Below are 14,972 nucleotides of genomic sequence, written 5' to 3'. Positions count from 1 at the left end.
CAAAACACACACACACACACACTGGCGTCCATTACTCCCAGGAGGCAAGACGTGACATTGTGCCGCTGTCCGTGCACGATGCTTGCAGCTCTCTGCTTGTTGCGCTTGTCATCCAGGCAGCAGTGATGAGGCACAGGGGAACTAACAGTCTACAAGCTCTCTGGGACTGTCACGCGTGATGCCAAGCAGCCTCCATTTTGTGGAGGAATGAGCAGACTGTTAGTTTTCACTGATTTGGGAGGGGGTGGGTGGGGGGGAGGGTCTGTGGGGGGTGGGTGACAGATAGGGGCAATTATTGACAATAACATAATACAATTATTCATTGTCTATACATTTTTGGCTGTGGTTCCTATGTTTCCATATGAAGGAAAAATAAAATATTAAAGGGAAAAGGGAAATGTTGTAGTATAATGATAATGCACTGATTTTGGTCTTCACATTCCCATTGTGGGGCCAAAAAACTGTGACTTCCCAGTAACAATATGCTATGCAATATATATATATATATATATATATATATATATATATATATATATATATATATATATATAAAGACATACAAAAAAGACATACAAATATATATATATATATATATATATATATATATATATATATTTGTATGTCTTTTTTTCTCTGAACACTCTGAGGGTAAAAAAAAAAAACATCTGTCAGTGACGATTAAGCTTGTGAGTATGAATCACGATTTTGCAACCATTATTTCCACTCGGTTGTCATGACAACACAGGACTTTCTTTTGTAAACAGTGCACATCCAGACATCAGGGGACATTTTGTTTGCAATTAAAATGTTGATTTATCTGTGTTATGTCACGATGTCACAACAGACTGAAGTCAAATTTAATTAATTGGAATGACCATGACTAAGTGTTGCCTCAAGCAGACCAGATTTCAGTGAAGCAGAAATAAAATTTAAAAAAAAAAAAAAAAATCCCCTAGATTAGCACATAAACCTGTGAATGTGGGAGTCAGTGGATAAAAAAAAGAATCAAGAGCAGACAAGAAATTGCTCTCCCTGTGTGTGTGTGTGTGTGTGTGTGTGTGTGTGTGTGTGTGTGTGTGTGTGTGTGTGTGTGTGTGTGTGTGTGTGTGTGTGTGTGTGTGTGTGTGTGTGACTGAGTGAAGGAATGACAGTTAGAGGAATAAAGCCCAGTTTATGTAACAATCCTGAGTCTGAGCACTTCTGATATATCAGAGCCACACTGCGGACAAAACCCCTAGCAACCTCCATGACTCTCCTCCACACCCTGTCATGCCTACACACAGACACACAGACACACAGACACACACACACACACGGTCTGTCACTACTACTCTCTTCACTTCCTGGCCCTATAAGCCCAGCAGATCTTTTTGGGCCATAGAGTGATTAATGTGTTTGTGCACCTGTCACTATTCATGCATTCATGCATGTGTGGGAGACTGCATGAGACTGTGACTGCAGGGAGACTAATTCAAATGTTTAAATTCCCTTGTGTCTCTGCGTTTTTCATTTTGTCAGCATCCTTGTCATGTTTTAATTAGTTAAGATGAAAATGTCTGCGAAGGTGTGACACCACTCTCTTTAGAAAGCAGGTATTTCAGATGTTGGATGCGTGTGGCTTTGCACAGTCAGGTTGAAGCTGACTGTTCAAAAACCCCACCCCTTAACAGCAAGTGTCCAATCATATCCACCAGAACTTGACATGACAGGACTAAGCTTTGAATGCAGAGTAATCTGTATATAATAATAATATATAATCTGAATATAGACTGTATGGAGCTGCATTCTGTATGGTGGACACCATAATATATATAAATATAATCTAATTTAATATTTGACCAGGAGTTCAACTCATTTTTAATTTTCTCCATTGTGTCTTGTACATCATTCAGGTATTTTTCAAAAAACATCTTCATCTTACCATCATTAAGATTCCCACTGATCTCCATGCAGGTGCACATTTAAAACATTTAATTGCTATTAGACTCTTCTGTTATTTGTTTATTTTTCCTTTCCTTTCCTTTTTTAAAAACCATTTTATCGCTCCCTCTATAGGCAGAAGGGAAAAAAACTGTTCTGGGAAAATCTCTTTTCTCCAAAATCTCAACATAGACACACACACACTAGCACAGCCAATTACTGTGGCCATGGCAACTATCAGAGATTACTGATCCCAGTCAGGGCTGCACGGCTATTAGACGAGGCTATAAGCTCCTCCATATCTCAGGCCTCCACACACACGGAGAGAGAGGGGGGCGGAGGGAGGGGGGCACACACAAGGAACCGAGCGTGTTGCTGCAAACATACACTCTTCTCTCCGAGTGTGTGTGTGTGTTTCTCTCTCACACACACCGAGCCTGAATTAATCCCTCTCTTTGTAGCCTTTAAAAGCTAAATTGGTCGCCCCAGCAACCAACCTCAAAGCCTCGTTCAGAAAAGAAACAGACTGAAAATCCAGTTTGGCGATTGTGGTGTTTTATTTTTTATTTTATTTATTTTGTATTACTATTTACTAAAGATATTTCAAACATCTGCGACATTATTTTTATTTTATTTTTTTCTGAGTCTTCCCTATTTAATTCTCCTCTTGGCGCGCGTGCATGTGTGTGACGTTCCCAGCCTCGAGGACTCTCCCTATATTTTCCTGACTGTCCTACACGCGCGCGCGCGCACATACCCTTAGACACTGATGACACACACTCACTGACAAACACTGCGTTGGCCTGAGCACAAACAGCAGCTGGCAAAGCAGCCCAAGCCAAGCATGAAAACATGCGGAACTTTCTCTGTCCTCTAGCTGCTTTCTAAATTTAGCCCTCTCGTCCCTGTTGCCATTTTTTGTCTTCAGATGCAGCACGCACAACATTGTCTTTTGACGTTTTATTCTGCGGCTCCACTGCAATTTTCAAACGGTCTTTGAAAAAAAAAAAAAAAAAAGGTCTTAGTTTGTTTGCACATCCTTCATTTTGCAGAAATATTCGGTGTTATTTAAAGGTCATAAATGTCGCATCTGTGGGAGAAGCCTCGGCTTTTCAGCCTCTGCAAGCAGGTTACAAAAAAAAAAAAAAAAGATGACAGTTTTGCTCATAGCCGCGTGTCACAGCAGATTATGGAGGGAAAGACCAAGTGCTTCGTATTCCCGACGATTAGCTGATGTGGAGAAAAATATAACTCCCCAACTCTCCTCTGTGCTGACCTTTAGCAAACATAGCCTACCACCTTAAAATACAAGAATAACTCTAAAAGAAAAATAGCTACATCGTGTTAAATGGACAGGCTCATTTGTTTAATTCTGTGTGAAGGAGGAAAAAAGCCTGAGGAGCCGTGGTGAAGGAGCTGTCCGTGGTGCTGCGTGTCGGTGCTCTGCAGCAGGCCAGCTGCAGGATGTTCATCATATCAGCAACGAGTTGCGTCCCTCAACACGCTCATCTGGACTGAAGCTGTTAAATGAGCAGGAAACTTCAAATCTGTAGCCGTGTGCGTGTGTGAGAAATTCATACAGGGTGTCATTCATAATGTTTTCAAAGTGAGGACTGTTTCAGGGACAGGAACTGTTTTTGACGGGTAACTAAGATTTTAAATACAGAATTAGAATTTGAGAGAGAGAGAAAAAAAAACGAAAAAATGCATTGAATATCGCATTGGGAGTAGGCCTAACACATTTTGATAATCCCATAGGCTACCTCACTTTACATAAGGCCTTTTGTCTTTGAACTGTGTGTAGTCTTAGAGGATAATGTGCTTCATTTATGTAACAAATGTAGCCTAACAAATGTAAAATGAATTTCATTTGTTATATTGGTACAAAATACATTTAATTTAAGCAGATTTTTTCTTCTCCATAAAAAGAAAAACGAAAAAAGAAAGAAAGAAATATGTTTCGGTTGTGCTTTCTAAAGTGTTAACTGTCTCAAACACAACGCTAGCTGAATATCGTGATTAAAATTATTATTTATGACATTCATCACATTTCGATAAACAGACGTGGTAGTTTTGTTGTTAGATATTTGTTTTGCATGTGGGCCTATATATGCAATGGCGCCTGCTGTTTGTTGACTGCGACGCCCGTCGACCTGCTGCCAGGAGGGAGCGGAAAGCAGGTGAGATGTTTGATCTCTTCATTCATGCATAATGTCGGGGACGGTTCTAACATTATGCTGCTGCGTTCAAATACACGAGAGGACCGTCCGTGCTCGTGACCACCGCCGGTAAACATCTCTCTCTCTCTCTCTCTCTCTCTCTCTCTCTCTCTCTCTCTCTCTCTCTCTCTCTCTCTCTCTCTCTCCCTGTCATCCGTGACTGCTCTGCCGTGCACACTGGAACTCTATGCGGACACATGCACGCTCCTCTCTCTCTCTCTCTCTCTCTCTCTCTCTCTCTCTCTCTCTCTCTCTCTCTCTCTCTCTCTCTCCCTCATTGGGTGACGCGGTCAGAGATTCCAGCGCTCGCGCTCTCACTGACAAGACTCCCAACTGGAAAAAAAAAGAAGCAACAAAACTGATTTAAGAGAGGAAAAAAATGCGATTTATCTTTTATAGCCGCTAATGAAGACATATTTTCTCTCTCTAATTTTGGGGCGTTTTCTTGTTGATGCAGATGTCAGGGAGTGTTTTTTTTTTAATAATATGGATGAGCAAGCCCAGAAAAGGGGCTGAGGATTTTTAGAGGGTTCCGGTTAGACGGTTAGGTAGTTGCGACGACATCGAAGAGGCAACAGGCATGACTTTACAGTAGCAGTCAAACAGCTATAATAGCCTAAATCACCCTGCTTTTTTTTACTCGCTGGTATCATTTTCACTTGAAGACTGTATTTTACTCGGACATAAAGATGGCTCACCTCATCCGACACAACCTCAGCAACAAGCTGACCAATGCGGCCCACACGGTTTCTCACAAATCTCAGGCCAAGGTCAGCGGGGTGTTTGCCCGGCTCGGCTTCCAGGCCGCGACAGACGAGGAGGGTTTGGGTTTCGCCGAATGCGACGACCTGGATTATGACTACAGGCAAGGGATGCAAATGGATGTCCTCCAGGGAGAAGAGGAAGGAGGACACATGGAGGGAGAGGGAGAGGGAGAGGGGGAGCTGGATGGAGACAGCCACTACCAGAGAGACGGTACCGGCCCCAGGCCCTCGTCCCTGAAGACAGGAGGCTCGCTGGATGAGGACAAACCCAAAATCACGTCATGGGAAGCTGGATGGAACGTCACCAACGCCATTCAGGTAGCAGAGAGTTGGATGTGTGTGTGTGTGTGTGTGTGTGTGTGTGTGTGTGTGTGTGTGTGTGTGTGTGTGTGTGTGTGTGTGTGTGTGTGTGTGTGTGGATGCTGCAGCAGCTGCTGTATGCACCATGCAGGCCTGCAACTGTACAAAATGTCACCTTGAAGATTTCATATTCTAATATTTAATTTCTATACAGAGAGAAAGAGAGCAGGCTACTCTCGACACAATGTCACACTGTCCGACATTAGAATAAAGCAATATAAACACTATAGCTGAATAAAATTATATCCATCTTTCAAGTATAGGCCTAGATTAAATCCTGCTATATTTAAATAAATATTAAATCCAGACTTCGATGTAACATTAAATTCAGTGTCTGCATGTGTGAATTCACTGCAGCGATGGGTCTTAGAATTTATTCAAATATTTTTTTATCAGTGCAGCTGCAGGCAGGGCCTGTTCGCCTTGGATAGCCCCGAGGCTGAATGGCACCCACGTGCTTATCAGCGGCTCCATCAAATAGAAGTTTTAATCCAATTGATTTCAATGTTTGATTTAAAATCGCCTTTTAAAATATTTTTTTGATAATTAATTCATTTTATTGTGTGTGGCCTGTACAAACGAATGGCGACGGCGGCCAGGAGAAAATAGCAGATAGGAAATGGGTGATGAATATGGTGATGAGTCACACGTGTCGCTGCTGCAGTGGCTTTTAAATGTGCTACAGTGTAGGCCTATATTTGATAGATAGATAGATAGATAGATAGATAGATAGATAGATAGATAGATAGATAGATAGATAGATAGATAGATAGATAGATAGATAGATAGATAGATAGATAGATGTAATATTTTGTTATACAGTTGGTGTGTAAGATGTGAGCCGTGTGAGCCAGTTATTGCATGCCCGGGCTGGCTCGGCCTGTCACTGCGATGTGAGCCTCGTCCATTACCACTCAACTGCGCTTCTCTGTCCGCAGGGCATGTTCGTCCTCGGCCTGCCGTACGCCATCCTCCACGGCGGCTACCTCGGCCTCTTCCTCATTATCTTTGCGGCTGTGGTGTGCTGCTACACGGGCAAAATCCTCATCGCGTGTCTCTACGAAGACAACGAGGACGGCATAAAAGTGCGCGTGAGGGACTCCTACGTAGACATCGCCAACGCCTGCTGCGCGCCTCGCTTCCCCGCGCTGGGCGGGCACGTCGTGAACGTGGCTCAGATCATCGAGCTGGTCATGACCTGTATCCTCTACGTTGTGGTCAGCGGGAACCTGATGTACAACAGCTTCCCGGGATTTCCCGTCTCACAGAAAGCCTGGTCTGTGGTGGCGACGGTCGCGCTCCTGCCGTGCGCGTTCCTGAAGAACCTAAAAGCTGTGTCAAAGTTCAGCTTCCTTTGCACTGTGGCGCACATCGTCATCAACATCCTCGTGATTGCCTACTGCCTCTCCAGGGCGCGGGACTGGGCCTGGGAGAAGGTCAAGTTTTATATCGATGTGAAGAAATTCCCCATTTCGATTGGCATCATCGTGTTCAGCTACACCTCCCAGATCTTCCTCCCCTCGCTGGAGGGAAACATGCAGAAGCCCAGTGAGTTCCATTGCATGATGGACTGGACTCACATTTCCGCCTGCGTCCTCAAGGGCCTCTTCGCCCTGGTGGCCTACTTGACATGGGCAGATGCCACCAAAGAGGTCATCACGGATAACCTGCCTTCAACTATCCGAGCTGTGGTGAACATCTTCCTAGTCGCCAAGGCCCTGTTATCTTACCCTTTGCCATTCTTTGCTGCAGTTGAGGTTCTGGAGAAATCCTTTTTCCAGGATGGTGGGAGAGCCTTCTTCCCTGATTGCTACAGCCCAAATGGGCAATTGAAATCATGGGGTCTGGGACTTCGAATAACCCTCGTAGTCTTTACCTTGCTCATGGCCGTCTTTGTCCCCCACTTCGCCCTACTGATGGGCTTAACTGGGAGCCTCACTGGCGCTGGCCTGTGCTTTCTCCTGCCAAGCCTCTTCCACCTGAAGCTCCAGTGGAGGAATCTCCTGTGGCATCATGTCTTCTTTGACGTTGCCATCTTTGTTATTGGAGGCATATGCGCCATATCTGGCTTCATTCACTCAATTGAAGGGCTTATAGAGGCGTACACGTACAACATCGAAGACTGAGAGCCTCAGAGATGACCTTTATTGAACGGTGATGTCCTAAAATGCCACTCTGGCAGGCTGTCATGATGCAGACCTTATCAAAACATCATCTTGGTCACTTGACATAGGAGCTCATGAGGAGGATATTTTGTGTGAACTGTACTTTTTTTTTGCCTTCGTGATAATGTGCAATAATAAACTCTACAATCATAGTGTAAAGTAGTCTACTCATTCCAGAAAACATGTTTTAGGCTATCAACTGGACAGAGGAAGACACCCACTGCATGAAAGGGGGGTGATTAAATATGCAGGCATTAACAGGCCTGTCCAGGTATCAGTCTTAATGCAAATTTGTCAAAGATCCAGTGAAAATGTCTGCCATGGGTCTAACTGTGAGTGTGTACGTGTTTATAGTTGGGGAATGAAATATGTGAAAAACTGTGGGAAGAATATAGTGGGTTATTATTGGGGTTTGCGCTGCTAGATATATCATTAATCCCACTAAAGAGAAAATATAAATCCGAGGCACCTTTCAGATCAGATGGTGCTCGGTGGATTATAATAAACCATGAATAACTTAGGTGTAGTTGTTTAAACAGAATGGTTTTATTTTCAGTTGTTTTTTGTGTCTTATTTTCCATCTTATGCCTATAGTAGTCCTGTTGGCTCGTTTGTTTTCTTGGTGTTTCAAGTGTCATTCTGGATGAATTCAAAGTGCAAGCAAGTGGGTCCTAATTGTGTTATATGAAAAATGTTTGTCTGATAATATTCTCTTCCTATTGAACTTGTTCATTGTGATTAAATGGAACTAATCATGGTGTGTGAGACAGAGTATTTGTTGAACTAAGAGATAAATAAATCAAATATTTTATGGCTGGTGATTCTAATGTTTCCTTGCCCTATGTGAAGTCGAGACTTTCAGTTTTGTTTTTACTGTAGGCTACTGACCGCTGTTTAACTTCCTCTTAAAGGTGAGAATTTTTGACACGATGCAGACTACTCTCTAGAACTGCTTGTTGCTGAGTGGCACTGTTCGCAACAATGATATAGCAGCAGGATTACAGTAGAAATTGTTTAGCCCACTGATCTCATACAAATGTTTTGAAAAAATTATAAAGCCAATTGGTGCTTATCAAAATACAGGAGCTAAGTTTCACTTCTTTTCACAGGCTGTCCAACCAGTCTGTCTTTATTCGGAGACTGAGGATTTTGTTAAGAAGTTTATACATGGCCTGGTAGCTATCAACCAATCTTTCAAAAACACCTACATTGTACATTCACTACAAGTATGTTTTTCTATTAACACTTCAGTTCCTTTTTCACTTTGTTGAATTTGTTGCTGTGTGTGTGTGTGTGCACGTGTGTAGGGTGGTTGTAGTGTGTCCACGCCTATATCTGACAGTAGAATAAAAAATAAAAAAACACCTCTTGTTCCTCACCAACATTCAACAGTCTGGTCCTGGCTACAGTGAGTTTCACTTCTCTGTAATGCCGGAAACAAACGCTGCAGTATAAAAATCAAAAGCAGAGAAGCGGCGAGGATATTTTTCACATGTAGAAGAAGCGTCAGGTCCATTCTCAGCTTGGCAAATACAACTCATCTTGGATCAGGTATGATACAGAATACGTATTACTTTATTACTTAGGACAGTTTTATTATGAATAACATGTTTGCTTTTAGATTTTATGGCTCACTGTGGTGAAACACTATGGTTCACATGGCTCTTTTTTAAGTCTTGTGGTTACTTTGATGCTTAGAGTTTGTTTCTTTGTTTCACAGTAGAGGTGCTGCTCGCACCCACAGGGGGCTCAGCAACATGCTTCTAACCGTGTCAGCAGTGCTCATATTCCTCTCCTGCACCCATGGAGAAAATCCTGCCATACAAGTCACCCTTACTGAAAAAGGCCTTGAGTATGGTGAGGCAATGTGTTGTGTTTTTCCATCAACTGCTAAGTTTATCTCAGTTTTACTTGGTCTTTGATTAATTTGAGGAAACACAAGTCCTTTAATAAAGTAGCAGTAAAATATTCATTATGTGCAACATTTTTCCATCCACAACAATGAAAACTTTTTGCATGTGTGTTTTCTTGTAGGAAAGCATACAGGCACAGACTGGATTCAGGAGAATTTGGAGCATGTCACTCTCCCTGATATCAGTGGTGAATTTCGTCTGGGCATCTTTGGCAGCTTACACTACACTTTATCAGGGTGGGTTTACATGCTTGATACTCTGAGATATCTTTTTTGTGGCAAGTTATCCCAATTTAAGACGACTTCTTCACCTAGTTCAATGTTCAAAAGAAATAGGCTGGACCTATTTACATTAATCACATCTGTATTACCCCACCTGTAAGTGTCTTTGCTCTCCAATGTGCTCTAGCATCACAATAGTCAAGTGTGACCTTCCAGAGCCATCCGCTGAGTTCTATCCAGATGCCCCAGGAGTCAAAACGTCCACAATAGGCCTCAGTGTTGCAGTGAACGGCGAGTGGTCAATACGCTATCACATCATGTGAGTTTTCTCCAGCCTACAAGTAAATGCCATGATCAAAAAAGCCAGTAACTCCACAGCTTAGTTTAGGAACTTAAAGATTTCCAATTAGGAAGAAGACACATCTTTAAGCTTTCTAAAAATATTTTTTATGAAAGAGTTTTAAAAGAATGTCTGCATATAAAGTTTACCATTCTAAAAGTAACACATTTCTCCTTGAAATGTCAATGTTGATGATGAAATCTGTGTACAGACTTGGTGAAGGACTGACAGTGAGCCTTTGTGTTAGAAAAGCAAGTATCCGTTTAAAAGGTGTCATTTTTATGTTGTTTTAACTCCTGTATTATTGTGTGAAACATAATTGGCTTTGCTATTACACATTTAAGAAATCATTCATCTGCCATTTTATGCCTTTATTGGATAGTGTAGTGGAGACAAACTGGAAATGCAGGGAAAGATTTAGCGAATGAAATGCTACAACAATCATTTTATCGTCATTTCAATATTGCCAATCAAATGTGGATGTGGTTCTGCTCACCACTGTTATATGAATTGACAGAAAAAGAGAGAATCCCGTGATTTTGGAAACTTCCTCTTCTTTTACCTTTATTTAGCAGACCTCTATGGTATCTGTGTGAAACTATATGAAAGTGGAAGTAAATCTAACAGAGGTTGCATTATTGGGTCTAGAGTCATGGGTCATAGTTCTGCTGTCTGCACGAGTTACTTTAACACTGAGGTATAGAGAATTAAGGAATCAAGACATGGTTCTTCTGATTATGAACTAAAGAGAAATACATAACTTTTCTAAATCCACCTTTACATGTTGCCCATTATTTAGTCAGGAGAGCCTGGAATCGTTTGTAAGTGATGTGCTAGTGATGATGAATTACCTTTAGCAACAGGTTTATTATCAGGTGTTGTTATTCACTATAAGTAAATATGGCTTTGACATCTGATTTTATGTTTTATTGCACAGTGCACACATGTGGCACAGGGTTTCTGTATCTTTGCTGCTATATGCTGCATAAATAACCAACTCCATTGTTTGTTCTATGTATTTTCAGACATGACTCGGGAACATTTGACATGGCTGTGTTTAATGTGGATGTGATCTCTGTTGTTGAGCTGGGGAAAGATGCTGACGGGCATCTGTCTATCACCAGTGTCAGCTGTGGTGCTCAGGTTGGAGATGTGGATTTGAGATTCCATGGTGGAGCCAGGTACAGTAAAACAAGGAAGTGGATACAGAGGGGTCACACTGATAGTCTCTAAGTCCTGTATCTCTTTTTGCCAATAGTTGGATCATCAAGCATTTTATAAAACACTTCAAGGGTCGTGTCCGAGGTGAAATACAGAGCCACGTGAGTGTTTCTCTTCATCATTGCCAGGCTTTTTCTCTCCTGCATGTTCATTCTTACTCAGACGATGTTAAGATTTTCAGTGTTAAACATTTCAAGACATGAATTTTTTCCTCCCCAGATTTGCCCGCAAGTGGAGGAAGTAATTGTAAAGCTTGAGCACCATCTACAGGCCATGAATGGTATTGCATCACAATACTCCAACACAAAAATGATACATCCATGTTGATAGCCTACTAGTTACGAAGGTCAAAGGTTACATCACTTCAGGCCAAAAATAAAAGACAGGAACTTAAATGTATGATGGGTTAGTCTACAAATGATTTCTACTCTGTCCAGTTTCCTTTGATGTGGATCAAGCTCTGACTCTTAACCTCTCTCTCACTGATGTACCTGAGATTGATGTGTCAAGACTGAATCTGGGTCTCAAGGTAAGGATACACGCATGAAAGTAGTTTTATGTTTACCTGTTTGCATTTTGGAGATATTCTGACATTTCACTACGTCAGGCCATCCACTTCTGTGTGTCTGACACACTCTGGTATCAATAACTTATCCTGATGGCTTGTGCATCTGTGAAAAGAAAAAATAACAAAATGTGGTCAATAGCTGGAAATGATCATTTGCAACTTTTTTAAAGGGAGAGTTCTACGGTATCAAAACTCACACAGAGCCTCCATTTGAGGCCCAGCCTTTTACCGTACCTGAACAGTCCAGCTACATGTTGTCACTGGGCCTGTCTGAATTCACACTGAACTCTGCCTCATATGGGTACTACAAAGATGGAGGGTTTCAGCTCCTCATCAACGACAGCATGGTAAATATAAGGATGCATTGAGTAAATGTACAGATGAGAGGAAATAAAAAAGCGGGATCTTAAAACATGTTGTTTCAACACCACAGATACCTCCAGGTTCTCCTATACACCTAAATACCAGCTTAATGGGACCCTTCATTCCTCAGGTAAGTTTATTTAAACTTGTACATATTCATGGATGTCTTTGCGTTTGCTTTCAAATTTCTTCTCCCTTGTGGCCTCAAGCAGAAACTATATTTCCAATTCACAAAGCCCCAGAAATGTATTTCCCTTTACAGTTATCGAAAATACATTAAGTTATAAGGAATTCAAATGTTTGTTTGTTTTTTCAAAATCAACACAATAAAGCAAAAGTCTAAAAACCATCTTCTCAGTCAGCGATTTGTAGAATATAATCTGTGTAATAATTTAAATGAAGTAATCCTGAGCTTCTTCATTCCAGCTTTGTGAGGCCTATAGGGTAATATAACATTGTTCTAACATTAGAGTTCAACTTTTATCTTCTCTTCCAGTTTCATTTGGTAGTATTGAACAAATGACAAAAATATTCAGTAATTAAATATTTACCTTCCACTTTTTCCTCTCTCTCTCTGCAGCTTCCAAAGATGTTTCCTGGTCTGCTCATGGATCTGCAGGTTTATGCCAGAGATGTTCCAATGTTTACCTTCCACCCTGATGCTGCTAAGGCGGCCTTCCAGGTCGCTGTAAAGGCCTTCGCCATCCAATCGAACGGTACCCAGACCCCGCTGTTCCAACTCAATGTTGTGAGTCATTCTCTCTCTTTCTGCTCTCTTGATATGTTTCCAGATGGATCCATGCAGGTGTTTGCTGAAGCACATTCAATTCTGAACATGTTCATGAGAGGTCTTGAGCACAGATCTAAGAAGAAGAAGCACAAAAATGAGAGGAAGTGTTATCAAAGAATACAATTTTAGCAAAAACAAATCTTGGGCAAAGGAATACACAATTAATTGACAACAGAATGGTTCAATTAGATCAATCAATTAATTGGTGATGATTATGTTTTAGTCATTATTTAGACCTATATGTTAGACCTAAACACAATGATCGCACATGATTATAGTAATCATTCATCCAGTTCACAGATTTGTTTTTCTCCCAGGACTCTAATTTCACTGGTAAAGTGTGGATTGCTGAAGAAAAAGCGAAAGGATCAGTTGCAATGGACAAGTGAGCACCGCCACATTATAAGACACAAACCTGCTCACAAACTCAAACGCAAAGTAATGCTGCTGTGTTCTTTCAACAGTTTTACACTGACACTGGCAGGAAGTGAAGTGGGAACCTTTACGGTACATGACTCATTTCAAATGCTGCATCTTATTTAATGTTAATTTGTGCACAAACCTGGGAGACTGTAAACAATCATGTTTGTCATTGCAGACTGTTGCTTTGCAAACAGTTGCAAGGATGGGAGCTAATCTTGCCTTGATGAATGTGAATGGTGAGTCTCAGTTCCATTAGGAACGTAATAACAAGCCCTGTACTGATCCAACATATTACTGTATAATGTCCTTGCCTTGACTTGCACCTTGCCATTTCAGAGAAACTGGGTGAAGGTTACGATTTACCCAGAATGAAACAAGCTCAGCTGGTCAACTCAGTTCTGAAAATGCAGGAGGTCAGAATTAGAAATAACAAACAATCAAGGCTCAATTCTTGAAGCAAATTTTACCAGTTCAAAAGTAGAAACTGTGTTTGCGCTAACAATTGACTTTGTTCCCAACAGGGGTTTATGGCCCTCTTTTCAGATGCTGAGGTGTTGCTAGCAGAGAGTGGCTTCAACCCAAAGACAAACAGGCCTGTGTAACTGATTCACTGAACACGAACAGTCTTCATCTCAGTTTCAAAATTTAAACCTATCAACAAATGGGATTTTGCTATGTCTAATGGAGAAAAGGTTTCGCTACACAGTACACAATCAAAATGTCTATATTGATTATTGTATCATGCTAAATCAATACCTTAGAAATTGCCCTCGTACTGTAGTCTTTTTGCTCATTGCCGTCTTCGTCCCCCACTTCGCCCTACTGATGGGCTTAACTGGGAGCCTCACTGGCGCTGGCCTGTGCTTTCTCCTGCCAAGCCTCTTCCACCTGAAGCTCCAGTGGAGGAATCTCCTGTGGCATCATGTCTTCTTTGACGTTGCCATCTTTGTTATTGGAGGCATATGCGCCATATCTGGCTTCATTCACTCAATTGAAGGGCTTATAGAGGCGTACACGTACAACATCGAAGACTGAGAGCCTCAGAGATGACCTTTATTGAACGGTGATGTCCTAAAATGCCACTCTGGCAGGCTGTCATGATGCAGACCTTATCAAAACATCATCTTGGTCACTTGACATAGGAGCTCATGAGGAGGATATTTTGTGTGAACTGTACTTTTTTTTTGCCTTCGTGATAATGTGCAATAATAAACTCTACAATCATAGTGTAAAGTAGTCTACTCATTCCAGAAAACATGTTTTAGGCTATCAACTGGACAGAGGAAGAAATGTTTGTGTGATAATATTCTCATTGAACTTGTTCATTGTGAAATGGAACTAATCATGGTGTGTGAAACAGAGTATTTGTTGAACTAAGAGATAAATAAATCAAACATTTTATGGCTGGTGATTCTGATGTGTCCTTGCCCTATGTGAACTTGAAACTTTCAGTTTTATTTTTACTGTACTGACCCTTGTTTAACTTCCTCTTAAAAGTGAGAATTTTTGACACGACGCAGACTACTCTCTGCTTGTTGCCGAGTGGCACTGTTCGCAACAATGATATAGCAGCAGGATTACAGTAGAAATTGTTTAGGACACTGATCTCATACAAATGTTAAAAAGATTATAAAGCCAATTGGTGCTGATCAAAAACAGGACACATTGTAAAGGTGAACAATACAGGAGCCAAGTTTCACTTCCT

General features: G+C 41.4%; 2 protein-coding genes across 3 annotated transcripts; both read left to right on the top strand.

Annotated features, from left to right (window-relative positions):
* Positions 1-4,828: 4,828 nt before the first annotated feature.
* On the top strand, positions 4,829-7,614 carry LOC310989292 (vesicular inhibitory amino acid transporter-like; the record flags this gene model as incomplete). Its single annotated transcript, XM_083976307.1, has 2 exons — positions 4,829-5,221; positions 6,202-7,614. The coding sequence occupies 2 exons, from the start codon at positions 4,829-4,831 to the stop codon at positions 7,387-7,389; spliced, it is 1,581 nt and encodes a 526-aa protein (XP_083832433.1). The 3' UTR covers positions 7,390-7,614.
* Positions 7,615-8,840: 1,226 nt separating this feature from the next.
* LOC310988415 (bactericidal permeability-increasing protein-like) lies at positions 8,841-14,527 on the top strand. 2 transcript variants are annotated; one of them, XM_083975007.1, is made up of 16 exons: positions 8,841-8,979; positions 9,149-9,285; positions 9,463-9,577; positions 9,750-9,881; positions 10,928-11,083; positions 11,161-11,224; positions 11,343-11,403; positions 11,561-11,652; positions 11,862-12,038; positions 12,125-12,184; positions 12,635-12,802; positions 13,162-13,229; positions 13,309-13,351; positions 13,443-13,503; positions 13,604-13,680; positions 13,789-14,527. In XM_083975007.1, the coding sequence occupies exons 2-16, from the start codon at positions 9,186-9,188 to the stop codon at positions 13,867-13,869; spliced, it is 1,455 nt and encodes a 484-aa protein (XP_083831133.1). In that variant the 5' UTR covers positions 8,841-8,979; positions 9,149-9,185; the 3' UTR covers positions 13,870-14,527. The 2 variants fall into 2 exon arrangements, with proteins under 2 accessions (XP_083831133.1, XP_083831134.1); XM_083975008.1 differs by having other exon boundaries at positions 8,901-8,979; positions 9,152-9,285.
* Positions 14,528-14,972: the final 445 nt, after the last annotated feature.

Source organism: Trachurus trachurus (assembly GCF_905171665.1).
Source record: "Trachurus trachurus genome assembly, chromosome: 7".
Taxonomy (NCBI): domain Eukaryota; kingdom Metazoa; phylum Chordata; class Actinopteri; order Carangiformes; family Carangidae; genus Trachurus; species Trachurus trachurus.
The sequence above is the reverse complement of the archived record's forward strand: the minus strand, read 5'-3'. Positions and strand labels throughout refer to the sequence as shown.

Bases quoted from the DNA above. Each gene is read 5' to 3' on its own strand.
- LOC310988415 (XM_083975007.1), top strand. From the start codon at position 9,186: ATGCTTCTAACCGTGTCAGCAGTGCTCATATTCCTCTCCTGCACCCAT. The intron at 9,882-10,927 runs GTGAGTTTTCTC...ATGTATTTTCAG, and splicing joins TCAATACGCTATCACATCAT to ACATGACTCGGGAACATTTG. The intron at 11,404-11,560 runs GTATTGCATCAC...TACTCTGTCCAG, and splicing joins CCATCTACAGGCCATGAATG to TTTCCTTTGATGTGGATCAA.